The 26,794-nt window shown below is 47.9% G+C and overlaps 2 protein-coding genes across 13 annotated transcripts; one reads left to right on the plus strand and one right to left on the minus strand.

Moving 5' to 3' along the window:
- The first annotated feature begins 914 nt into the window (after positions 1 to 914).
- HNRNPF (heterogeneous nuclear ribonucleoprotein F) lies at positions 915 to 25,080 on the plus strand. 12 transcript variants are annotated; one of them, XM_033209192.1, is made up of 4 exons: positions 915 to 1,027; positions 14,119 to 14,253; positions 16,010 to 16,067; positions 22,990 to 25,080. In XM_033209192.1, the coding sequence occupies exon 4, from the start codon at positions 23,042 to 23,044 to the stop codon at positions 24,287 to 24,289; it is 1,248 nt and encodes a 415-aa protein (XP_033065083.1). In that variant the 5' UTR covers positions 915 to 1,027; positions 14,119 to 14,253; positions 16,010 to 16,067; positions 22,990 to 23,041; the 3' UTR covers positions 24,290 to 25,080. The 12 variants fall into 12 exon arrangements, with proteins under 12 accessions (XP_033065083.1, XP_033065082.1, XP_033065089.1 ...); XM_033209198.1 differs by having other exon boundaries at positions 947 to 1,068; XM_033209197.1 differs by lacking the exon at positions 915 to 1,027 and adding an exon at positions 1,280 to 1,429 and having other exon boundaries at positions 22,990 to 25,076.
- On the minus strand, positions 1,346 to 14,899 carry LOC117082267 (serine/arginine repetitive matrix protein 2-like). Its single transcript, XM_033208892.1, has 6 exons — positions 14,723 to 14,899; positions 14,078 to 14,259; positions 13,146 to 13,328; positions 2,680 to 2,911; positions 2,254 to 2,573; positions 1,346 to 1,944 (listed from the first exon to the last, which is right to left on the minus strand). Exons 1-6 carry the CDS (start codon positions 14,897 to 14,899, stop codon positions 1,362 to 1,364), a joined length of 1,677 nt encoding a protein of 558 aa, XP_033064783.1. The 3' UTR covers positions 1,346 to 1,361.
- Positions 25,081 to 26,794: the final 1,714 nt, after the last annotated feature.

The raw sequence follows: 26,794 nt of genomic DNA on the forward strand, positions 1-26,794 counted from the left end.
TTGGGGGCTTCTCACACCACGGAATTACCACGTGAGCAACTTCAACCTGACAAATCCCTCCTAAGGCTTGCCCCGCTCTGAGACGCCTTTAAGCGGTCTCTGGAGTACTCAGCGTACTTTTTTTTTTTTTTTTTTTTTTTGAGACGCAGTCTCGCTCTGTCGCCAGGCTGGAGTGCAGTGGTGCGATCTCGGCTCACGCAAGCTCCGCCTCCCGGGTTCAAGCGAGTCCCCTGCCTCAGCCACCCGAGTAGCTGGGGCTACAGGTGCGCGCCACCACGCCCGGCTAATTTTTTGTATTTTAGTAGAAACGGGGTTTCACCATGTTGGCCAGGATGGTCTCGATCTCCTCACCGCGTGATAACGCCCGCCTGGGCCTCCCGAAGTGGTGGGATTACAGGCGTGAGCCACCGCGCCCAGCCCTCAGTGTACTTCTTTCCTTATTTTATTTTTTGAGACAGCGTCTCGCTCTGTCGCCCAGGCTGGACGCAGTGGAGCAGTCACGGATGACGGCAGCCTCGACCTCCCGGGCTCAAGCGATTCTCCCACCTTAGCCTCCCAAATTACTGGGACCACACGCTTGCGACACCACGGCCTGCCATCGGTTCTCATTTCCTTTTCCCATCCTAGTCTTCAAATCAGGCGTCCTTTGAGCGCACGTTTCAGTGTCCTGCGGGGCTCACTAGCGGCCTTCCTCCAGGGCCCCAGGGGCAGTCAGAGGGATCTTTCCCGCCGCTCCACTCCCTCCTCCTCCTCCTCCTCCTCCTCCCATCCCCTCCCCACCCCTCCCTTCTCCTCTCCAGAAACGTCCTCGCTCGTCCGCCTCCGCCGCCTCCCCCACACCCCCGCCCCCAGTGTCGGCTCAGCTCCGCGCCCGGCCGGCCAACCGGTAGCTCCGCTCTGGGCGCGTCACAGTAGCGCCGTCGCGGCCCCGCCCCCGGGTGCAAGACGCAGAAGCTCCGCCCTACCGCGGTCCTTGCGTCCTTCCGGCTCCGTCGTGGAAGCAGGACTGCGCCGCGTCTTCCTTAAGGTGGGGTTCGGGGTGGCACCGAATCTGTGTCACGCCGGCAGGTAGCAGCGGGGTGGGGACGCGGGCTCCTTGGGCTTCTGTTTCCGGGTGCCCAGGGCAAAGGGCCGAGCCGGGGAGTAGGGCCGAGTCGGGGCCTGGCACACCGGGAGCAGGAGGGCTTCCGGCAAAGCCGCGTGCTCTCGACGGGCAGGCGCTAAGGACTGGGGCCGGCAGCGCGCCTGACCCCGCCCCTCGCAGGCCCCGCCCAGTGCTCGCAACCGGGGGTTTCCATGGTGATGGTCAACAAGCCTCAACTGCCTCTGCTACAACTGCCAAGTTCCCCACGTCCCACCCTCTAGGTGCTCCAAGGGACCACCGGGGTGTCTGATGTGAGAGCGGGAGCGTAGAGACTCGGAGGCCGAGGTGAGGGGTGGCCGAAGTCTCCGAGGTCGAAGGCCGCACACCCGTGACCGAGCGGGGACCGGGTCCCCCTGGGGGTGGGGACCGTGGGCCTGGGATTTGAGATTGGGGAGACCTTCCGAAGTCCAGGGCCCCGTTCCCGGACTACTTGGGGATTGGGCCTATTGGGGTGGGGATCGTGGGGCTGGGGCTGGGATTTGGGATCAGGGAAGAGAGATGTGAGTTTAAGCGCCGCACATCTGGGACCGAGCGAGGACTGCACATAATGAGGGGCCGCGGCGCTGAGATTTGGGGGACGGATTCGAGGTCGAGGAGCCGGTACGTGGGACCGGCGAGAACTGGACCCACTGGGATCGGGAGACGAAGTGTCGGAGGTCGAGAGCTGCACGCCCAGACAGTGGTCCCACGCGGTGAGCACCGCGGGCTGAGATTTTGGAGTCAGGGGCGGCCGGGAAGACACGGCCGGCCGGTGCGTTAGTTCAGCCTCCCGGTCGGGCGCTGGCGACCACCGGCGGGCTCTGAAAGTGAGAACAGGCCTGGCTCAGTGGGAGGCCCAGCCGGGAGGATCTCTTGAGCCCAAGAGTTCCCGACAAGCCTGGGCAACATAGTGAAATTCTGTCTCTACTAAAAAGTTAAAAAAAAAAAAAGGAAAGCTACGTGTGGTGGCGCGCGCGTGTTGTCCCAGCTACTCGGGAGGCTGAGGCGGGAGAGTCGCTTGCTCTGAGGAGGTGGAGGCTGCAGTGACAGTGATTGTGCCACTGCATTCCAGCCTGGCCGATGGGAGTGAGACCTTGTCTCAGAAGAAGTAATAACAATAGTAATAATACCTGAATAAAATGAAAGCCGCGCGCTCACGTGGCTGCAGGCGCCTGAGAGTTGCACAAGACTTCCTTGTGGGGAGTTGGCTCCGCCCTCCTCCCACGCCCGGTTCCCGGAGCCTTCGCTCTCTGCCCTGGGCCCTTTTTCTTCCTCGGCGGCGCCGCGTGTCCTCGTAGCGCGGTCTCTGTGTTGGTCTCCTGCTCCTAGAGGTATCGTGTTTGTATCTGGGGTGAAAATCTGACTCGTGCGCGCTCTTCGGCTTAGTCGTCCCTCTTTTTTTCCCTTCTGCTTGTGTGTATGAAGCATTTTCGTCGATTCCGCCCTGCTCCTAGGAAACTTGTGGACGGGGCCCGGCTCCTGCTGCGCCGGCTGCCCTGCTCCCCCAGCCGCAGAGTCGTGGACCAGGGTTTTGAGGAGCAGGGCACCCGACTCGCCCTCCCCGCCAGACCGCCCAGGTCGCGGGGACCTCTCCCGCTAGGTGCCTGGGATCCCTGCTCGGCTCCGCGTGTGTCCTGGCGGGAGGGTGGAAGGAGAGCCGAGCTCGGCCATTGCCCACAGGGCGCCCTTCGCTGCGGCTTTTCGGTCTCCAAGCGGCTCGGGGACGAGCTAACGCGCCTCTTTAGTTTTCGAAACTGCTCGCGGGCGCTGGGGGCTCGGGCCGGCCATCTGCGTGGCGGGAGAGGAGGCGCGCGCTGGCGGCTGCGCGCGAAGGGCAACGGGCGGCGGCGGCGGCTGCTTCCCGGAACCGCGCGGGGTGGGCGCTGCGCCGGGGTCAGGGCCACAGCCTTAGGCGGCAGGGAGTTCTGAAAGTGTTGTCTTCAGTCGTTCCTTTCAAAAAGTCATCTTAATTCTTCCAAAAATATACACATATAATTCTTTCTACTTCGTTATATTTTTAAAAGTTAGATACGTGGTTATCTCTGAATTCCTAGTAAGATAAAAATTTACTGGGTTCTGTAGGTAGGTGAAAGATATCTTAAGTGCTGTCCCTGAAAAGTGACTCGTTGCTCTTACAGAATTTATAACTATAAAATAAGACATTACTGTTGTAATGAATGTAAAGAGAGAGATTGCTTTATTCCTAAGCTAGAAGATCTTTTGCCTTGTAGGTATTACATTCCGGTGTGCATTCTGTAGATTAGAGTCACTACCGGCCGGGCGAGGTGGCTCACGCCTGTAATCCCAGCATTTAGGGAGGCCGAGGTGTGGGAGAATCGCTTGGGCCTCAGAGACCGACCCCGTCTTTATAAAATTATATATATATATTATATATAATATATATATTATATTTTGAGACAGGGTCTCACTTTGTTGCCCAGGCTGGAGTGCAATGGTGTGATCTCGGCTCGCTGCCGAGATCCTCCTGTGCTCAAGGGGTCCTCCCACCTCAGCCGCCGGGTATCTGGGACCACGGGCATTCTCCAGCACGCCCGGCAAATTTTTGTATTTTTTGTAGGGATGGGGTCTCCTTATGTTGCCCAGATTGATTTTCAAACTTTTGTGCTCAAGCGATTCTCACGCCTCTGCCTCCCGAAGTGCTGGGATTACAGGTGTGAGCCATCATGCCCGGCCACTTTTTGTAAACTGGCAAGTTTTCTGTTAAGGGTAGCGTTACAAAGCTTTATTCAGGTAAAAATTGCAATTTATTTAAGGGAAAATAGTGAGTAAATAAAAAGTTACTTCTCCCACGTGGCCAGAACCTTGGAAAGCCTGGAGGCAAATGAGAGCCTAGTGTGGGTAGATGCCTGCAGGGGCTGCAGAAATGTGACAGGCCCTTTCCGTGGAGTTGACTTCTCTAATTCCCTCTCCGTCACTGAGCTCTGGTTCTCTGCTCTTCGGGAGAACCACATTAGTTGACTCTTACTAGGTCCTAGAAGTTTTACTCCATTTTCTAATTACATGCTCAGGACTACTGTAAAAGGGGTTGCTATTAGCCCCGTGTTTCAGATGAGAAAATGGAGGTTGGGAGAAGTCACGTGCCCAGGGACACAATTGGGACTGGGTCCCAAGTTGGACCGGGCCACCCCTCCCCTGCCGGGGCCCTTGCCCTGTCTTAGTTCCCCTGAGCTACGGTTCTTTTGGAGGGCAACAGGGTGGACAGAAGGAGAACTGAGCTCAGCCAAGACCACCCTGGGTTATTTTACAGCAAATCGCAGACCAATAAGGTGTTTATTAATAAATAAATCCGCAGTATTTCTAAGAACTTTTAAAACCTAACCATGATGCTATCATACCTAAAAATATATTCCAAAATACCAAGTTTCCAGGGTTTAAATGTTTCCGTATTAAATATTTTAAACAACTGGTTAGTTTGAGTCAGGATCCAAAGTCACACCTTATATTTTGTAGATAAGTTTTTAAATTCAGAGCAGCACTGTCCGATAGAAATATAATGTATGCTATAAATGTAATCTTATATTCTTTTTTTTTTTTTTTTTTTTTTTTTTGAGAGGGAGTCTCACTCTGTCAGCTCACTGCAAACTCCGCCTCCCGGGTTTTACGCCATTCTCCTGCCTCAGCCTCCCGAGTAGCTGGGACTACAGGCGCCCGCCACCTTTCCCGGCTAGTTTTTTGTGTTTTTTAGTAGAGACGGGGTTTCACTGTGTTAGCCAGGATGGTCTTGATCTCCTGACGTCGTGATCCGCCCGTCTCGGCCTCCCAAAGTGCTGGGATTACAGGCTTGAGCCATCGTGCCCGGCCAATCTTACATTCTCTAGTGGTAAAAGGAAACGTGATTCATTGTATTAATAATTTAACCTAATATGTATCCACTATTAAAACACTTTCGTTTCTCCATGATCTTGACTAAAATAATTAAAAACAATCCTGGGAACCTGTCAAAATCCAATGAGTTTTACACATACACATTTCAGGTGTGGTGAATGGATGCTGTATCAGTGATCATCTAGAGGTTCCCGTTTCTTAAAGGCGCCATTCCCCATTATATTTGTGGTGTTGTCTTGCAGCATTCCTTCCCCACACTTCGCATTTTTCTGATTGTTTTTCCCTGGTGGCCTTTGAGTCTCTGTTCTTTATATTTCCTGTAAAGTGATAGTTACTTCTAGAAGTGGTGTTGGTTTTGGTTTTGGTTTTAAAACATAGTTTTGGTTTTGTTGCCCAGGCTGGAGTGCAATGGCGTGATCTTGACTCACTGCAACCTCCGCCTCCTGGGTTCAAGCAGTTCTCTTGCTTAGCCTCCTGAGTAGCTGGGATTACAGGCGTATTTTTAGTAGAGACAGGGAATCACCTTGTTGGTCAGGCTGGTTTCGACCTCCTGACCTCAGGTGATCCACCTGCTTCAGCCTCCCAAAGTGCTGGGATTACAGGTGTGAGCCACCACACCCAGCCTGGAGGTAGTTTTGATTCAGATGAGAGTTTTTGGAAAGAATACTTAGTTGAGGTGCTGTGCTCCTACTAGAGGCACATATTGGTTGGTATTTTCTCTTTTGTCATGTTACAGCAGCTATTAATGATCATTACCTAGATCTATTATTTTCTTAAATGGTTTCCAAATTAGTGATATTTTAATAATCGATTCCTTCTCATTTATTAGCAGGAATACTTTTATAAGATAACTCCTTCAATGATCATTTGATCGCTCTAAGATGTACTTTTGTTTTCCTTTTTTTTTTTTTTTTTTAAAGAGACGGAGTCTCACTCTGTCACCCAGGCTGGGGCCAGTGGCAGGATCCGGGCTTACTGCAGCCTGAGCCTCCTGGGTTCAAGCGATTCTCAGGCTCATGAGCAGCTGGGATTACAGGCGTGCAGCACCACCACGCCCATCTAATAGTATAAATGGTTTCACCATATTGGCCAGGGTGTTCTCAAGTGATCTGCCTGCTTTGGCCTCCCAAAGTGCTGGGATTACAGGCATGAGCCACCCACCACACCCAGCCCCCCACATTTTGTTTTTGTTTTTGTTTTTCAAATCATTTTGATGCCCACACTGGGTGCCATGGTGCGAACAGAGCTCACTGCAGCCTTGACCTCCTGGGCTCGGGCAATCCTCCTACCTCAGCCCCCCAAGAAGCTGGGAATACAGGTGTGTGCCACATGCCCAGCTAATTTTTTTGTTTTTTTGTTTTGTAGAGAAGGGGTTTTGCTATGTTGCCCAGGGTGGTCTCCTGAGCTGAAGTGATCTGCCCACCTCGGCCTCCCAAAGTGCTGGGATTACAGATTTGAGCCACAGTACATGGCCTCGTTTCTTCTTTGACATAAATTCAGTTTAGCATTTCTCATAAAACATTAAAAAATTACCTCTGTAGTTTGTCCCCATTGATACATCAGTATGATAAATTGCAGTGATTGAGTTTGAAATGATCAACTACACTTGCATTCCTGAAACAAACCCAACTTGGTCATAATATTGCTTTACATATTGCTGGATTTGGTTGACGGATACTTGGTTTGGACTTTCGCATCTGAGTTCTTGAGTGAAATTAGCCTATGATACTTGATGAACTAATTGTAAACTCTTTTGGAAATGAAAAAATCAATTCCAAGTTCATTGTAGATCTAAGTGTAAAAATGTAGGTAAAAACATCAGCGCTTTGTAAGTTCAGATAACCATATGGGCTTGGGCTAGGAAAAAGATCTCTTGAAAATGACACAGACTGGGCGGGGTGGCTCACACCTTTAATCCCAGCACTTTGGGAGGCTGGGGCAGGCAGATTGCTTGAGGCCAGGAGTCCAAGACCAGCCTGGCCAATGTGGCAAAACCCCATCTCTACTAAAAATACAAAAATTTGCTGGGGGTGGTGGTGTGCATCTGTAATCCCAGGCTGAGGCAGGAGAATTGCTTGACCTCAGGAGGTGGAGGTTTCACTGAACTGAGATCGTGCTCCTGCACACTAGCCTAGGTGACAGCCAGACTCCGACTCAGAAGAGAAAAAGTGACACAGACCAGGCAACGTAGTACACCTGTAATCCCAACACTTGGGAAGTCAAGGTGGAAGAATGGGTTTGAGCTCAGGAGTTCAAGACCAGCCTGGGCAAGATGGCAAGACCCTATCTTTTCAAAAAAGAATTTTTAATTAGCCAGATGTGACAGCGAACACACTTGTAATGCCAGCTACTTGGCAGGCTAAGTGGGGAAGATCCCTTGAGCCTAGTAGATAGAGGATGCAGTGAGTTGTGATTGCACTACTGCATACCAGCCTGAGCAAGAAAGCAAGACCGTTTTAAAAACACACACACACACACACACACAAAGCCATCATAATTAAGGAAAGGCATGACAGATTAAGACTCCTATTAGATTTATCCTAACAGTATGCCTCCTGTTAGACAACTCTTCACCTAATACAAATACAGATACTCCTACTTACTATGTTACATCCTGATAAACCCATCATATGTTATTTGATTAGAATAGGGCCATCTAATAGAATTATGATGTTTATGACAAATACATATCTTTTCTTTTTTTTTTTTTTTTTTGAGACGGAGTCTTGCTCTTTCGCCCGGGCTGGAGTGCAGTGGCCGGATCTCAGCTCACTGCAAGCTCCGCCTCCCGGGTTTTACGCCATTCTCCTGCCTCAGCCTCCCGAGTAGCTGGGACTACAGGCGCCCGCCACCTCGCCCGGCTAGTTTTTTGTATTTTTAATACAGACGGGGTTTCACCGTGTTAGCCAGGATGGTCTGGATCTCCTGACCTCGTGATCCGCCTGTCTCGGCCTCCCAAAGTGCTGGGATTACAGGCTTGAGCCACCGCGCCCGGCCCTACAAATACATATCTTTTCTAATTTAAGTTGATGTTAGATACCATATATGACCCTCTTAAAGTACATAGAATTCAGAAGTTAGTTTTCTTGTGATATTTTTGTCTGGTTTGGTAACATGGTGTATTAGTATGCTAGGGCTGCCATGCAAAGTAATAGAGACTAGTAACAAATTTTCTCACAGTTATGGAGGCTAGAAGTCTTAAGATAAGGGTGTTGATAGGGTTGGTTTCTTTTCAGGCAGGAGAAATAATGTGAATAGTAGGAATTCCAGAAGGAGAAAAAGAAACAGATGGAGGCAGCAAGAGAAATGATAAAGCATAGAAGTGAATTTTCCAGGCTTAAGATCCCTGTTGTTCCCATTAGGATATTTTGAAAAGACACAGCACAGGCATGTGTTGGTAAAACTCCTAAGTTTAAAGTACAGCGGAAACTGCTTTGGAAAAAATATGTCGTCCAGATCTCTTATCTTCTCCCCCATTGTTTCTGTTTTGATGTTTATTCTAGTGGATTTTCCTTTCTTTGAATTCATTCCTAACTTTTAAATTTGAAACTTGATTTTAGTTCCAGAAAGTAGTTGTTGTTGTTGTTGTTGTTGTTGTTGTTGTTTTGTAATGGAGTGGTATCTGAAGTTGCTCTTTTTTTTCCTGTTAAAATCATTTTGGTTTTTGTTTAGCACTTCTTGTTCCCTGAAACCTGCCAAAGTCTGAGGTGTGATACGTTATTTCTGAGTGCTGGAGTCCCTCGCAAACTGTCATGTTCCTTTCCTCTTTCCATCTCTCTGTTCTCCACAATTCTCCCAAGGCAGAATGCAGTGGTCCCCTGGGCAGCACAGCTCAGGGCCAGCAGTCTCAGCTCAGGGCCTGCTGCTTGGAACCTAAGGTGTCATATTTCCATGGAGGCTTCAGAAAGAATTCCCATCCCAGGGGATGTACCTTCCTCAGGGGACTGAGGATACCCCACAGGCCTCCTTTCTGTCCAGCTCCAGGGTTTGACTATGCACCTACTTAGGGGCTGCTTGCTCAAGGGAGAGAGAAGTACAGGAGGTGGTCTGGGAAAAACAAAATTGATCTTCCTATCAGTTATATTTTTGTTTAGTGGAATCTGCACACACCCATTTCTTAGGTAGGCATGAGTATTATTTCCAGTTAGTCCAGGTAATCCAAATAATGACATTTTCCCTCAGTTAAGAACAGATTTTATTTTTAGGAACAGCAGTCTAGTAGCAGTTTTGCTTTTTATTAACATTTTAAGGAACATTTACCTTGGATATCATGATTCTTGAGTCATTTGCAAAATGCAATCAATATCAAATAGCAATGGTTGCTTGTTTTATATGATCAGTCAAAATTTGTCCCTTATATTAATTTCAATACAAATAGTGTATTTCAAATGTAACATTACATTATACTACTCTTGATGCTTTTTAGTAACACAGCTTTTGAGAAATGAATGCTGAGGGAAGCAGTGTGTTATCCCCCCCAGATTTAGCTATAGCAAGTAAGTGAAAGAACCTGATAAGATGGTAATGGAAAACAGCTTTCCTGTTGCATGCAGATCAGAACAGATCCCCTTTGGTGGATAAAAATGTAGTAATAATGGAGTAAACATTTAAAATGTTAATATATGCTACATCTGCAGCTTCTCAGTCCTTTTTTTTTTCTTTTTTTTTTTTTTTTTTGAGATGGAGTCTTGCTCTGTTGCCCAGGCTGGAGTGCAGTGGTGAGATCTGGGCTCCCTGCAAGCTCCGCTTCCTGGGTTCACGCCATTCTCCTGCCTCAGCCTTCCGAGTAGCTGGGACTACAGGCGCCTGCCACTGTGCCTGTCTAATTTTTTGTATTTTTAGTAGAGACGGGGTTTCACTGTGTTAGTCAGGATGGTCTCAACCTCCTGACCTCGTGATCCGCCCGCCTCGGCCTCCTGAAGTGCTGGGATTACAGGCATGAGCCACCGTGCCCGGCCACTTCTCAGTCCTTAATAGCTTTTAGGATAGCTCTGTGTATTGAATTTGGCATGTTGTGTGAATTGGGTTAGAATTCTCACACTTCAGATCCATGTGCCCTTGAAAAATTAAGTACAAATGTGTGCGTTGGTGCATTTTTTGTAATGGAATTAGTGTCTTGTATCATAATTCTTGAGTTCATGACAGCAGGAAGTACTTAAGAGTCACAATAGGGATTTTATAAAACTGCTGGGTTGGAAGAGACTTTTGAGGCCATTAAGTCCAATTTTCAATATCATTTCCAACAGAAAAGGAAGACATCCATAACAAATAGGTCTATGATCTGCTCACATACTATATACCGTGATGGGGAATTTTTGCCCCCAAGACCCATCTTGTGCTTCTCGTGTGGTGAACAGATGTGAGCAGCAGCAGCAGCTGTATCCTAAATTTTCTTCAATCGAAAGAATTCACCACGAAATAAGAATATGAATACAAAGCATCCAGCACCAAAATGTATCCTAGTAAAGGGCTTTGGGTAAAAAATATAAATAATTTGAACAAGTATCCAGAGGGGAAATAACGTACAGAAGGAAAAAAGAATAATGGGCTTTTAACTTGTCTTTTTTTTCCCCTCATTTTTATTTTTCCTATATAGAGATGGATGGGGGTCTCACTATATTGCCCAGACTGGTCTCGAACTCTCTTGAGCTCAAGTGATCCTCCCACCTCAGCCCCCCAAAGTGCTGGGATTACAGGCTTGAGCCACTGCTCCTGGCCAGCTTCTACTTTAAAACCTCAGCTATTTATCAAGGAAAAAAGAATTTCCCTTCTTTCTACATGAAATTCATCACTCAGTGTTCCCACTCACCCATGCTCCTGTTTAAATGTCACTTCCTCAGAACCCCAATCTGAGCTAATCCCTATTTTCTATTTTTTGTTCATTCCAAAATTTGTCGTCATATATTTGTGCATTTCTTGATTTCCTACTCCACTGTTACTGGACCCACCAAGGCAGAAACTGTGTCTCTTTACCACTACAGTTCCTGTATATTTTAGGTGCGCAGTATTTCTTGGTGAGTCAATCAATTTCCAGATTCAGTCATTTTTCTTCTTTCACATTCTTCAATTCTCAGCAGTCTTCCTAGACTTGTTTCATTCCTTCCCATCTTGTCTCTATGTATCTATTCCCACCATTCATTTTCCAGATAGCATCTAGACTGTTAAAAAGCAAAACTCCAATCACACCACATTCCATTAAATGCCTTCCCACTGGCCTTTGAACAGCAAACCAGGCCTTTAAGGCTATGCATCTCCTACCATTGATCTCAGACCTAGCTGCAGTTGCACAATAAGACCCCTGGCTCAAGTCTTGTGCACACGTTGTTCCCTCACAGGCAGGAACCCTATGGTGACTGATCAATAATTAAAACTTGCCTTGGGCCGGGCACAGTGACTCACCCGTATAATCCCAGCACTTTGGGAGGCCAAGGTGGATCAGTTGAGCCCAGGAGTTACAGACCAGTCTAGGCATCATAGAGAGACCTTGTCTCTACTAAAAAAGGAAAAAATTAGCCCGGCTTGGTGGCATGCAACTGTAGTCCCAGCTACTTTGGGGGAGGCTAAGGTGGGAAGATCGCTTGAGCCCAGGATGTTGAGACTAATGTGCCTGTCACCCAGATTCAACAGTTACTAATCATGGACAGTAATTCTCCATCTCCCCACCTACTATTTTGTGGACAACTTCAAACAAATCCAAGCCATCACAGATATTTCAAGATGGATTTCTAAAACTTAATTGCTTTATTTTATAACATAACCATAATTCTGTGGGTTCTTTTATCTGGAACTATTCTGAGGGAAGGACTGGCTCATTTGTCCTTGTAGTTTTTACATCACTATATGCAGTATGTTACTGTTCCCTGTAATTCCTGTCATCTAGTAAGTGCACTGTAAAGACTTGTTTTCTCTCACTTTTACAGACAGTCATATTAGCCCGGCGTGGTTACATGCCTGTGGTCCCAGCTACTCAGGAGGCTGAGGTTGGAGGCTCGCTTGAGCCTGGGAGGTTGAAGCTGCAGTGAGCCAAGATCATGCCACTGCATTCCAGCCTGAGCAACTGAGTCAGACCCCGTCTCAAAATAATTCTGTTAAAAATGTCAAACAGGCCAGGGTGCGGTGGCTCACGCCTGTAATCCCAGCATTTTGAGAGGCCAAGGTGGGTGGATCACAAGGTCAAGAGTTGGAGACCAGCCTGACCAACATGGTGAAACCCTGTCTCTACGAAAAATACAAAAATTAGCTGGGCGTGGTAGCGTGTCCCTGTAATCCCAGCTATTCAGGAGGCTGAGGCAGGAGAATCGCTTGAACCTGGGAGGGGAGGTTGCAGTGAGCCGAGATCGCACCATTGCACTCCAGCCTGGGGGATAGAGTGAGACACCGTCTCAAAAAAAAAAAAAAAAAAACATGTCAAACAGGCCGGGCGTGGGGCTGGTGCCTATAATCCCAGCCCTTTGGGAGAGAGGCAGCGGGATCACGAGGTCAAGAGATCAAGACCAGCCTAGCCAACATAGTGAAACCTCGTCTCTATTAAAAATACAAAAAGTAGCTGGGTACAGTGGCATGGGCCTATAGTCCTAGCTACTCGGGAGGCTGAGGCAGGAGAATCGCCTGAACCCAGGAGGCAGAGGTTGCAGTGAGCCGAGATCATGCCACTGCACTCCAGCTTGGGCGACAGAGTGAAGACTCTCAAAAAACAAAAACCAAAAAAAAAAAAGTCAAACATACACAAAAGTAGAAACAAGTGTAATGAAACTGCATCAGGAGCTTTAATAATGACTAGCTCATAGCACATCTTGCTTCATGTGTATTTCCACTTTCCAAGTAATCTGAAACATTCGAGAAATCAGTTATCTGCAAATATTTGTGGCTCTAAAAAGGGTCTTTTAAAGAAATAAAATTACAGCATAATTACAACAAAATTTATAATTCCGTAATATAAAATATCACTGCTTATATTATTGAAATTGCTTTATAATTGTTCTCCAGTTCATTTGAATTAAGATTCAGAGGTCCACAAAATTGCGTGGTTAAAAGTTTTAGGAATTGCGTTCTAAAAATTGTTTTTCAAAGATTTTTTTTCAAAATCTTTTACGCGTATCCACGGTCAAATGTACAAACCAAGGCACCTCCTCTAGTTCCAATTTAGAGGCGGCCTCCCGGAGAAAGGCTGTCTAACTTGCTGGCTTCTCTTCCACTCTGCAGTGCCCGCCCCTCCCCGTGGCTGGCACTCTGGACTTTCCCCAGGTCGCGCTCGCGCCCAGCTCCCTTCGGGAGAACTCGGAGAACTATCTTCCCGCCGCCCTGACTCTCCTTCCCCCACTTCCTGCCTGGGCCCAGCGCGCGGGCCACGGGGCCGCACCTGCAGGCACGCGTTTCCCATTGGTGACATCTTGGCGGGCCCGGCGGTGGCACTTCCTCCTCTACACCCCGTGACCCACGTCCGGCTGCCGGTCTTGAATCACGAGGCCTCCGCTTCCCGGACTCCGGACCCCGCGCCGCCTCGGGGCCGACGGTCCGTCCCTGGCGTGGTGAGCTGCTGCGCGGGCGCACCAGCCCGCCACTCCAGCCCCGGCCGCCTGGGCCCCAGGTCCTTTTCCGCAGGCCCGGTCGCCCAGAGACGGACCCAGACCTAGGAGCGCCTCTTCCTTCCCTCCCCTCAGCCCCGCTCGGACCGTGGGTCCTGGAGGTCCCGCCCAGGCAGGCTAGCTCGGCGGGCCGGGGAAACAGCCCCCACCCCACCTCGCCGTCGCCCTCACCCTCAGGGCCTCGGAAGCCCGCCTGGCGCCCCCTCCCCCTCCCCCTACCTCCCCCCCGCCTCCCCCTCCCCCTCCCCCTCCCCCTCCCCCTCCCCCTCCCGTGAGGCGCCTTTCCCTCCGGGAGTCCTCCAGTCCCTGCCCCCCTTCCCCCCGCCCCGCTTGCTCCGCCCCCCGCCCGGAAGCTCCCGCCCGAGCCCGCGCAGGCCCTGGGGCCGACCTTCCTGCCGGGCCGGGCGGTCCGAGGCTGCCGGAGCGCCGGGAGGAGGCCGCGGGAACGTCGCCGTCACCTTGTCTCGGGTCCTAGGCGCTGCTTCCCGCCAAAACAGGCTTATCGCGCGTCCGGGCCTCCCACCTCGCGGAAGGGGCTCCCCACCACTTGGATTTCTGTTGCAGGTTGAGAACAAAAAGATGCACCTGGACTTTCCCCGGAGCCCTCTGCGTGGTTGAGCTTCGGTGGAATTTCGGGGCTCTTGGCTGCCAGCCGCGCTTGCCTGGTAGCAACAGAAACCAGTCCCTCTCGCCTCGGTGGTAAGTCTTAGAGCATGAAAGTCCGTGGGCCCGACCGGGTGGACTTTGGTTTGAGAGTGGAACTGAGTAATGGGGGCGACGCGGCCGAAAGCGCTCCCAGCCGCCTAGCGAGAATGGTACCTCGTTTCCCTGGGAGCACGGGAGTGTGTCTAGGAGGGGAGGCCAGGGTTCCTCCTCGAGTCCTGTCCTGAACAAAAGAAAACGAGGTGGGTGGTGCTTGAACGGCCCTGTTTACTCTGCAGATAGCCAGACTAGTAGGACTCCGGCGCGCCCTGTTTATCTTGATTGACTCTGCCTGAAGGCAAGCGTTAATCCCGTCCAACCTGTATCACAGCGAAGAGCTCGTTCGAGAGCGCTTTTTGGAAATGGAGATTCTGAGCCCCCACCCAGATCGGTTTTAGGGTCGCTGTTTTAATTATCTAGGTAGACCGCGTGCAAGCTCGCTCGGAAAACCTCCGGGTCCAGTCACCTGGGGGAGCTGAGCAGCCCTCCCCGCCCCCAGCGGTTTCCTGGTGCTGAGGGCGGGGAGACCAGACTCTCCCTCTGCGTGCGTTGGCAGTGCGCTGTGGCCGTAGTCTACAGGCTCACAGCGGCTGGTCCATTGGGGTAAATGGGTGTACGTGGGTCTGGCTGCCAGCTTGTGCATGTCCCCAGAGGCCTCAGGGTGTTGGTCTGTGGATCACGCAGGGATAAACTAGGGCAGAAGTGGATCAGATCATTAAGATGACTGGGTTGGTTCCACCCTTTAGATCCTTCAACAAGACGATTTCTTGAACCCTTTTGAAAACCTGATCCAGAGTACTTGAAACTATTTCACCCCGAATAGGTTTCCTAATAAATGTAATGCTTTCCATTTGTACACCCCCCAAGAGTGTCTTATGTTATAATCACTGGAAGTTTGCAAGACAAGGCAGATGTAGTTGTCTTCATTTTAAGACGTCAGGTTCAGCAAAATTAATTGATTTTATTAATTCCACATTTCCAAAACTCATGCAGCTTAGTTCTCAGAATTCCGTAGCCCTCAGTCCGTGTCCTAGTCCTTTGGGGCAGCGTTATTACTGGGATGTTGCTGATCTAGTTATTGTGATGTATTTTTTAGTGAAGCATATTTCAAAGAAGTTACCCAATAAAACTGGAAGTGTCTTTTGGATGTGTCTCCACACTGCTTACAGAGGTGTTCCTATAACAATTTCTGGCAAGCACCGTTGCCCCATGCCCGTGCTATCCCAGTGAAAGAGGGGTCTTAAGGTCAAATCCCCTGTGGTTGTCACTTCTCCCCCACCCACCTACTTCCCAAGTGCCCTGCCCCTGATAATTAAATTTCCTCCCAGCACTTAGGGGTCCTCAGTGTAGAAACTCAGGAATTGGGCAGAGGCGAGCAGATCACCTGAGGTCAGGCATATTCAGGACCAGCCTGGCCAACACAGTGAAATTTCGTTTCTACTGAAAATACAAAAATTAGCTGCGTGTAGTGACTCACGCCTGTAATACCAGCTACTGAGGCAGGAGAATCTCATCAAGAGTAAATCTCATCAAAATCAATAAGGCCTTTCCCTTTTGTTGTGCTCTGTATTGCCCTGTGAAAAGATAATACTTCCAAAATGCTGTTAGGCGGATGGGGTGTGAGATATAATTTAAACCCAGGGGCTATGTAAAGGGCTTCCCGGCTATATCCTGTCCTTACCTGGAGTTCTGATCCCAGAGCCAGTGCCCAGGATCTTGAGACCATACAGCCAATATCGCTCTGTTTTTTTAGGACAGTTATTACCATCCAGAAGTGTCTCCCATTGAAGGCATCCGCGGTTGTTTTTAAGGTGAGCTATTTTAAGAAGAGCCCTTTTTCAGCTGCAGTATTTATATTTGTTACACTCAAATTTGCTTAGCAGCTTGGAGTGAAAAAAGTTTTGTCACAAACTTGAACCTTGAGCAGGACACCACAGGACTCTTTTCAGCTTGAGTTTTAGTTAATGAAAAGCCTTAGGACTTCTGAGAAATGGAAAAGAAAACCAATTCTGGAGTAAAAATAAGCAGTAAGTGTTTTAAGTGGTGTGTACACATGTGTTTTGGAAAGGAATGGTCTCTTCACCTTGCCTTCAGAGAGGAAGTCATTTTGCTTCTGAAACATTTCCTGGTGCAAAACACGACATGTAAGAGATTAGGCATTTTAAGTAATTCTTCTATGAAATGTGTTTTTTTGTTTTTGTTTTTTGATGCTGCTTGTGTGTCTTTTTCAGCCTAGCCAGGCAGGCTACTGCATTCTTGAGGAAGGTGTTGACCCCCCCTGCACATGGGCAGCAGTTAATCCTGGCTAATCTTGGGCCAGCTGGGTCAAGCCTGTGCTGAGGATGGGGTCATGGTGACCAACAAAACAGGCACAAGTGTCTCCCCAGTAGGCTCCCATTGTGGGTTTGAAGACCCCTTTAACAACACAGCAAGAGTGCTGTGGTAGTGTAGAACATGAGACTTAATTCGGATAATGTGAAGACATTTGAGAAAGGTGGTGTATTTGAGCTTAGACCTTAAGGATTAGTGGGATTTAGGTAGACAGAAGGTTGAACAGAGTATATTTGGGGAGAGAATTAACCATGAGTGTCAACTATGTGCGTCACATCCCTGAAGGAGCAGAGAGCTTGGCACATTCCAGGAGAAAAAAGGAAGTGAAGTGAGCTTAGGTAGAAGAGTGTTGCAGGCAAAAGTTGCAAGGCCTGAGGGACCCAACTGGTCCTTGTTCTGAGGTCCATGGGAAACCACTGAGGACTTGGAAGCAGGACAGTGATGAGTTTTAAAAGTACACCTGAGCCGTAGATGGTGGGCTTGCAGTAAGGCTTAGCCACTATGCTTGGAAAACATGGGGTTTTTTGTTTGTTTTTTGTTTTGTTTTGTTTTGTTTTGTTTGTGGAGATGGAGTTTTGCTCCTGTTGCCCAGGCTGGAGTGCAGTGACACGATCTTGGCTCACTGCAACCTCTGCCTCCTGGATTCAAGCAATTCTCCTGCCTTAGCCTTTCTGTGTAGCTGGGATTACAGGCATGCACCACCACGCCTGGCTAATTTTGTATTTTTAGTAGAGGTGAGGTGTCTCCATGTTGGTCAGGCTGGTCTTGAACTCCTGACTTCAGGTGACCCGCCCGCCTCCCAAAGTGCTGGGGATTACAGGCCTATGCTTGGAATACTTTAAAAGAGATCAGTAGCCTGGAATTGGCTGTTTGTACATACAGGAATTAGAATAGGAGAAATACAGTATGAGATAAAGAAAATGGCAATTTGATAACTCACAAAGAAAAGAATTACTGAGTTCATAAGCTGCCATTACAATGTGTTAGGAACAGTGTAGAGCTGTGAGGCACCTTTATTGCTGAGGAAGTCAAGGAGTTGAATAGGATTTAGGGATGAGGATACTGTGGAGAATGGCATCATCCAAGGGAGTTGATGAGTTGATTGGATTTGAGGGCTTGAGAGAAGGTCAGGGATTACTCCAGTTTCCTTCTGGAGCCTCTGAGTGCAGATAGGGGCAGTCATGCTGCTATTGGAGTGTGACAGAAGAGAGAATGTGAGGTTCAGTTGTGGCACAGAGGAGAACCTGTGGAGTAGAGTTGCATCTACCCGTCTGGGCTTCAGGGAGCCAAAGACTGGAGGCTTGCATATCTCCTGACCCTGGAGATGATTATGGAGACCCTGGGAGCAGGTGGGGCCACTGAGAAGAGGACTGGGCCCAAGCCCAATTCCCTATGATTAAGGAAGGACTCAGAGACTAAGAGTGTCTAAGGAATTGACCGGAAAACCAAGAGTAATTGCCAACAGGAGTGAAAGAGAGGATTTCCGGGAAGGAATGGTTAAGATGAAGATGAAAACATTTGCTTTTTTTCTTGCCGTGAAGATCATGTAGTTTTTTTTTAATTTGTTTTTGACACAAGTCTCGCTCTGTCACCGAGGCTGCAGTGCAGTGGCACGATCTGGACGATCTCAGCTCACTGCAACCTCTGCCTTCCAGGTTCAAGCGATTCTCCTGCTTCCGCGTCCGGAGTAGCTGGGATTACAGGTGCTGCCACCATGCCCGGCTAAATTTATTTATTTACTTATTTTTGATAGAGTCTTACTGTTTCGCCCAGGCTGGAGTGCAGTGACGTAATCTTGGCTCACTGCAAGCTCCGCCTCCCAGGTTCATGCCATTCTCCTGCCTCAGCCTCCCGAGTAGTTGAGACTACAGGCGCCTGCCACCACACCTGGCTAATTTTTTGTATTTTTAGTGGAGACGGGGTTTCACTATGTTGGCTAGGCTGGTCTGGAACTCCTGACCTCAAGTGATCTGCCTGCCTTAGCCACCCAAAGTGTTGGGATTACAGTCGTGAGCCACTGCGCTCAGCATAGATGTCCACCACTATGCTCGGCTAATTTTGTGTTTTTGGTAGAGGCAGGATTTCACCATTTTGGTCAGGCTGGTCTTGAACTCCGGACTCTGGTGAGCCACCACTCTTGACCTTGATCATGCAGTTTTAATGGTGGGGAGTAGAAGTGACAGTAGAGACCTTTTGACAAGATTTTACTGAACAAATCAACAAGTAGCTAGAGACAAAGTTGGCACAGGGGAGGTATGGCATGATTGGGTAAAACTGAGCATGTTTAATTACCAAGTAGACAGTGCTCAGTGGAGAAAGGGGAGAGAAAAAAGCATGGACCCGGGGTATGTGAGGTTGGACCCAGAGCAGAGCTGTTCATAATGTCCATTGTAAGGGGCCCACTACTTGATTACAAACTCCTAGACTCTGACTTAACTTCACAAAGTCCGCTTCCGAGAGTAATGTCGACCTGCTGGAGAGGAGGTGAGAATCTGTAAGGCTGCCCCAGACATCTGAAGGGCTTTGGACAAGCTTCTTTGAGACGGAGTCTCACTCTGTCGCCCAGGCTGGAGTGCAGTGATGTGATCTTGGCTCACTGCAACCTCTGCCTCCCAGGTTCAAGCGATGCTCCTGTCTCAGCCTCCCAAGTAGCTGGGACTACAGCCACCTGCCACCACGCCAGGCTAATTTTTTGTATTTTTAGTCGAGACAGGGTTTCACCATGTTAGCCAGGATGGTCTCGATCTCCTGACCTCGTGATACACCCACCTCGGCCTCCCAGAGTGCTGGGATTATAGGCGTGAGCCACCACACCCAGTCTAGTGTTTTGTATTTTTGGTTGAGGCACGGTTTTGTCTATTGGCCAGGCTGGTCTGGAACTCATGACCTCAAGTGATCCCACCCACCTCGGCCTCCCAAAGTGCTAGGATTATAGGTTGGAGCCACTGTGCCCAGCCTCACCCTGATTTTCTATGGTATTTGACAACTTGAGGGCAGCATTAGCCACCAGAGAACATTTGGGAATGTCTGGAGACATTTGGTTGTCAGAACAGGAGGTGAAGGGTGCTGCTGGCATCTAGTGGGCAGAGACCAGGCATGCAGCTAAACATCCTACAGTGCCTGGGCCTGCCGCTAGACCACAAAGAACTGTCTGGTCCAAAATGTCAGTAGTCCTGAGGCTGAGAAATCGCAGCCTAGAGGCACCATTTGTCTTGTCTGTGTGCAGCTGAGCCACTCAATACATCCATGGAGTAGTCAGATACTTGTTTGGAATCTTACAGAGAGCTCTGGTTTTACTGGGTGCGTACAGTTAAGGAAGAAGTTCATTGAATGAATTCCATGTATTGTGAGGAAGGAATGTAAAATGATACTTGCTCTAAGCTGGATTATGAAGAATGAGGAGAGAATGAGAGGCTGTGTGGATGAGGAAGCCAGGGTCTCTACAAAGGAGGGGAATGTGATTAGGATGGGGTTTCCTGAAGGGAATGGTGAAATCATTGGAGGTGTAGGGTCCAGGAGAAAATGGTTAGTGGAGTATGGCTTTATCTCCCCTACCCAGAATGATGACTGGACCGAAGGCTGGGAACAGAACTTGAGGGAGGCCTTCAGATAGTTTCCATGTTTGAGGAGCAAGACCAGTGTATGGTCAAAAACAAAAGGACAGGTGGTGCCTAGGCTGACCGGGTGTTAGGAATGGAATTGCATAAGGAGCCCCCACCTGTAATTGTGCAATCCCGGACCCATTATCCCAAGAGACACAATACAAACTTCCCCTGACTTTCCAAGGAGGAGCTTGTGAGCTGTTAGCACAGAATTCCCTCCATGGGCAGGAGAGGAAGAAGTGGCTGTGACCTTGCTCTGCCAGGTCAGCATGTTGTGCTGCTGCAGGGGATTTAGATAAGGCCTGGGGAGGCAGGGATCATTACATTCTAAGGTGGAGGCTAAACCCCGCTGTTTGTTGCAGACCCAAAGCACAGTTTGAGAATTGGACATAGGATTATTTATGCCCAATCCTTTGCCCTTCAGGATTATTTTAGAAAAGTTGATTGAGTTGATGTACATAGTCAATACATTTGAGGTAGGCAATGAGCAATCCAGGTTAGGCTCCCCTTGACTCTCTCCCAGAGGCTTCCATGTTCCACTCATTAGCAAGGGTGACGTCTTTTACTTAGGCTGTATACTTTCAAAGCCCTTGCATTCCAAATCACAGTTCACGAGTAAATGCCGGGTATTTGGTCTTGGTGATGTGTTCAGGATATCACATACTGTTCTGTTTCATTTGTGCCATTATGCTTGTTATTGGGAGAGGAGACATGTCTTGTTATCTTTATAATCTGGTGTAGACACAGGCAAATTTAAAAGATTTACACAATTATCCTTTTAGACATTGTCAATTTGAAATAACGAAGCACTGTATGATAAATGTCATCTGCAATGGCTACATCAAACTTTAAAATTACTAATATGATCAGTCAAAATGGTAACTACTTGTTACTAATTTAGTTTTCCCTGAAGCATTTCATTTGTTATAAATTTGCTTTTCCTTTTCTTAAATTGCACTTACCTGTACTTTTTGTCTGTTTTTTAAATTGTGGGGTTTTTTTAATGGAACATTTTTCCCCACATGATGAGCCCATATTTCTTGAAAAGACCAGCAGCTTATACCTATTATGCTTGATGTAAAATGACACTTTGAAACATTAGATTTCCAGCTGTGCATAGTTGCACATGCCTGTGATCCCAAGCACTTTGGGCAGCTAAGGCCGGTGGATCACCTGAGGTCAGGAATTAAGACCAGCCTGGCCAACATGGTGAAACCCTGTATCTACTAAAAAGACAAAAAATTAGCTGGGTGTGGTGGCCTGTAATCCCAGCTACTCAGGAGACCGACACAGTAGAATTTCTTGAACCTGGGAGGCGGAGGTTGCAGTGAGCTGAGATCGTGCCATTACACTCCAGCCTGGGTGACAGATTGAGACTGTCTCAAAACAAAAACAAAAAAATTATCTGGGCATGGTGGCAGGCACCTGTAATCCCAGCTATTCGCGAGTCTGAGGGGAGAGAACCACTGGAACCTGGGAGGCGGAGGTTGCAGTGAGATGAGATCCGCCACTGCACTCCAGCCTGGGAGACAGAGCAAGACTCCGTCTCAAAAAAAAAAAAAAGGTGGGTGCCGTGGCTCACACCTGTAATCCCAGCACTTTGGGAGGCCAAGGGGAGTGGTTCACCTAAGGTTGGGAGTTAGAGACCAGCCTGACCAACACGGAGAAACCCCGTCTCTACTTTAAAAAAAAAAAAAAAAAAATTAGCTTGGCATGCATGCCTGTAATCCCAGCTACTCGGGAGGCTGAGGCAGGAAAATCGCTTGAACTAGGGAGGCGGAGGTTGCAGTGAGCCAAGATCGTGCCACTGCACTCCATCCTGGGCAACAAGAGTGAAACTCTCAAAAAAAAAAGAAAAAGAAAAAGATTTCCACATACTCCTGTACTCATTTTGAGCATCACGTTTGACATTGTTCATATAAAAATATGTCTTTGGCCCCGTAATACTGCAGTATTTTTCTTGCTTATGGCTATGTTGTATACCCTGGCGTCTGGGTCATCTGCTGCTCTTTCTCAGAAGACTGCCTTCCGGTGTGTGGTTGGCCTTACTTGAGTTTGGACTTCCAGGTGCCATGTACCACCCTGGTGGGAAGGGCATTTCTCAGCCCTCTTGTGATTGCCCTTTCTTCCCGGTGCCCTCTTCCAGATCTTAAGCAAAAGACAGCAATTCTGCTATATTTTATGTGAACCGGTGAATCTGGTATTTAGTTTGAAGTGACGATTTAGGAGCAAAATCATACCTCTGTAGACACTGGAAGCCATTGCTGTCTTGTATCCTGGCAACATTACTGCCAATGAGAAAATTAGAAAATCTTACCCTATGTCGTGGTTTAAAAACAGCCTGCTATGTTCCCATCCCTTCTCATGAAAGTAAAAGTATCCACCATAAACAATCAAATTTACTAAATTTACTCTTTAACCAAATGTGAGGCCTATAGTTTAGGAAGAAGAACTGAGGTGCTCTTATGAGTGAACTGCCACATAATTATCATGACAAACGTGGAATAAATGTAACAAGGAAATGCGCTTGCTCTCACCTGACTGAAATTTACATTTCTTTGTGTTGAAGGCACCACGTTCACATGCATCGTCCTGTCTTGTAAACTCCTGATTTGTTTTTTAAACTGCCTATGAGTGATCCTGTAATTTTTTGAGAAACCTGGAGTTAAATCTTGGCTCTCAATTGTATTTGGTATATTTCTTAATGTCTTGCTACCTCTCTCATCTGTAAAATCAGGAAAATTTCTGTTGCATACTTTTGTTGTGCATATTAAATAAATTTGTCTTTTTTTTTTTCCAGCCACAAAAAAGCCACACCCAAGATCACCTGACACCCACCCTGTCAAGTGTCCATGATGCTGGGCCCTGAGGGAGGTGAAGGCTTTGTGGTCAAGCTCCGTGGCCTGCCCTGGTCCTGCTCTGTTGAGGACGTGCAGAACTTCCTCTCTGACTGCACGATTCATGATGGGGCCGCAGGTGTCCATTTCATCTACACTAGAGAGGGCAGGCAGAGTGGTGAGGCTTTTGTTGAACTTGGATCAGAAGATGATGTAAAAATGGCCCTGAAAAAAGACAGGGAAAGCATGGGACACCGGTACATTGAGGTGTTCAAGTCCCACAGAACCGAGATGGATTGGGTGTTGAAGCACAGCGGTCCCAACAGTGCCGACAGCGCCAACGATGGCTTCGTGCGGCTTCGAGGACTACCATTTGGATGCACAAAGGAAGAAATTGTTCAGTTCTTCTCAGGGTTGGAAATCGTGCCAAACGGGATCACATTGCCTGTGGACCCCGAAGGCAAGATTACAGGGGAAGCGTTCGTGCAGTTTGCCTCGCAGGAGTTAGCTGAGAAGGCTCTAGGGAAGCACAAGGAGAGGATAGGGCACAGGTACATCGAGGTGTTCAAGAGCAGCCAGGAGGAAGTTAGGTCATACTCAGATCCCCCTCTGAAGTTCATGTCCGTGCAGCGGCCAGGGCCCTATGACCGCCCCGGGACTGCCAGGAGGTATATTGGCATCGTGAAGCAGGCAGGCCTGGAGAGGATGAGGCCCGGTGCCTACAGCACAGGCTACGGGGGCTATGAGGAGTACAGTGGCCTCAGTGATGGCTACGGCTTCACCACCGACCTGTTCGGGAGAGATCTCAGCTACTGTCTCTCCGGAATGTATGACCACAGATACGGCGACAGTGAGTTCACAGTGCAGAGCACCACAGGCCACTGTGTCCACATGAGGGGTCTGCCGTACAAAGCGACCGAGAACGACATTTACAACTTCTTCTCTCCTCTCAACCCTGTGAGAGTCCATATTGAAATCGGCCCCGATGGAAGAGTGACGGGCGAAGCAGATGTTGAGTTTGCTACTCATGAAGAAGCTGTGGCAGCTATGTCCAAAGACAGGGCCAATATGCAGCACAGATACATAGAACTCTTCTTGAATTCAACAACAGGGGCCAGCAATGGGGCATATAGCAGCCAGGTGATGCAAGGCATGGGCGTGTCTGCTGCCCAGGCCACTTACAGTGGCCTGGAGAGCCAGTCAGTGAGTGGCTGTTACGGGGCCGGCTATAGTGGGCAGAACAGCATGGGTGGCTATGACTAGTTTTGTTAGGAACATTTGAGTTACTTCAATCAAATTTTCACAGGCAGCCAACAAGCAGTTAAGAGCAGTTATAATAGAGGAAGCTGGGGGACCCATTTTGCACCATGAGTTTGTGAAATCTGGATTAAAAAATTACCTCTTCAGTGTTTTCTCATGCAAAATTTTCTTCTAGCATGTGATAATGAGTAAACTAAAACTATTTTCAGCTTTTCTCAATTAACATTTTGGTAGTATACTTCAGAGTGATGTTATCTGAGTTTAAGTAGTTTAAGTATGTTAAATGTGGATCTTTTACACCACATTACAGTGAACACACTGGGGAGACGTGCTTTTTTGGAAAACTCAAAGGTGCTAGCTCCCTGATTCAAAGAAATATTTCTCATGTTTGTTCATTCTAGTTTATATTTTCATTTAAGATCCTTTAGGTTAAGTTTAAGCTTTTTAAAAGTTAGTTTTGAGAATTGAGACACAATACTAATACTGTAGGAATTGGTGAGGCCTTGACTTAAAACTTTCTTTGTACTGTGATTTCCTTTTGGGTGTATTTTGCTAAGTGAAACTTGTTAAATTTTTTGTTAACTAAATTTTTTTCTTAAAATAAAGACTTTTTCACAATGACTGGCACAGATTATCTACTCAGCAAAAGATAGCAAAATGGGTGGTTGAAGATAATTCATTTTAATCGTAATGTATTTTAGTGTGAATTTAAAAATTTCATACATCAAATCTATGATCTCCCTTATATTCTTATGATGAGGCTAAATAAAAGTCTAATAAAAATGTTAAATATGTGAATGGTGGAAATGGTGACTAGCAGCACACATTCCGGAAAGCATCAAATAGACACACAGCCCCAGCCACTGGCAACTTACATGCACTGTTCTAAACCATTCGGCATTTCCTGCTGGGCCTTGATGCTGGAGTCACATCTGTTGATAGCGGGAGAGCTTTAGTTTCAAGTGCTACATTGTGAAAGCCATGATTTTGTTTCTAGTTTTTATAAAATGGTAATTTAAACTTTTTTTTTTTTTTTTTTGGTCACTTTCCTGATTTCTGTAGGGTGCATTTGTTGATTAGGTTATGACAGGATACCCGTTAACAAGCTCAAGACCTGTTTTCAAATTGCTACCCACCTAGGCAACAAAGCAGTGTTGAAATTCAGGCAGCTCTACATACAGCATACAGTATTACTATCATTTTAAACCTTATGCTAAATACAAACCATCAGGACTTTATGGAGTTTATTTAAAACCATTCTATGCAAAAATATTTTCCCCTTTACTAGCTGTATAGTGTTATGATTTTACCAGTATTAAGGGTCTTCATTAGTATCTTAAAGAGTAAATGCTCTTGGTTAAACCCCTGAGAGTTGCTTTAAAAATTAAGTCTGTGAAGTATTCAGCCTTTTCTAGCTCCATTGGGCTTCAGAGGCTCAGCTTAGGTACAGTCCTTAGTTCCAGTGTTCTGCATGCTTGGATGGCCTGATGTGAGGGCAGCAGCATCACCAGGAATGGCAGGATACAAGGATGCAGAGAGGCGCTTGGAAGGCTGGCATAGGGGAAACCTAGAGAGAACTGTCTGCTGTAGCCCTGATCCGGGATCTCTGCCCACCTATGGGCCTACCATGCTTCAAGTGTCAGTATTGCATGGGGAAGCAGAGGACTATAGGTGAGGGAGACTCGGAGAAACGAAGTTTCCATTGGAAACTGGAGTTGCAGCTGGAAACTGGGCTGGAATGCGGTGAAGATGAGACCTCAGATTTCAGAGTGGTGGAGATTCAAAGAGTACCTGCACACCCCTGAAAGTCGGCTAGATTTAGGATGCATGGGTGGAAAGGGCTTCAGGGGATGGGAAAAGGAATGTGTTAGATGACCTGACATCCCAAGGTAACAACATAACATGGACAGCAAAACACATCACCTTACTCCAGGATTGTTAACTCGGGGAGGAGCAAATCTCCCTCTTGATTCCCAGGTTGGGGTCTAGTGGCATGATGCTGGCTCGCTGCAGTGTCAGCCTCCCGTGCTCAAGTTATCCAGTTGTCCTCCCACCTCAGCCTCCCAAGTAGCTGGGACTGGAGTCGCACACCACTATTCCTGGCTAATTTCTGTATTATTTGTAGAGACGGGGTCTCACTATGTTGCTCAGACTGGTCTTGAACTTCTCAGCTCAAGTGAGCTGCATTCTTCAGCCTCCCAAAGTTCTAGGATTTCAGGCATGCACCATGGCACCCAGCCAGGCCTATTTCACACAGCCATGCCCATTTGTTAATACTGTCTATGGCTGTCCAGGAGTTGCAGCAGGCAGGCAGATGGGTAGTTGTATCAGAGACCACATGGCCCACAAAAACCTAAAGTATTTACTGACACTGTTACAGGAAATGTTTTTCAACCTGTGGCCTTGGGCATGACGAGGGCATTCCCTGCAAGGTAAAGGTCAAGATACTGCATCTTGTTATGTTGTAGAACCCCAAATTCAGGCTTGTGTAGCTGATGCCAAACATCG

This window comes from Trachypithecus francoisi, unplaced genomic scaffold (assembly GCF_009764315.1).
Source record: "Trachypithecus francoisi isolate TF-2019V2 unplaced genomic scaffold, Tfra_2.0 Lachesis_group9, whole genome shotgun sequence".
NCBI lineage: Eukaryota > Metazoa > Chordata > Mammalia > Primates > Cercopithecidae > Trachypithecus > Trachypithecus francoisi.

Coding starts and splice junctions, on each gene's coding strand:
- LOC117082267 (XM_033208892.1), bottom strand. CDS start 14,899: ATGCACAAGCTGGCAGCCAGACCCACGTACACCCATTTACCCCAATGG. Junction 2,912..13,145: donor AGTGGAAGAGAAGCCAGCAA/GTTAGACAGCCT, acceptor CCCGCCACGCAG/ATGGCCGGCCCGAGCCCCCA. Junction 1,945..2,253: donor GCGGCTTTCATTTTATTCAG/GTATTATTACTA, acceptor TCTCACTTTCAG/AGCCCGCCGGTGGTCGCCAG.
- HNRNPF (XM_033209192.1), top strand. CDS start 23,042: ATGATGCTGGGCCCTGAGGGAGGTGAAGGCTTTGTGGTCAAGCTCCGT.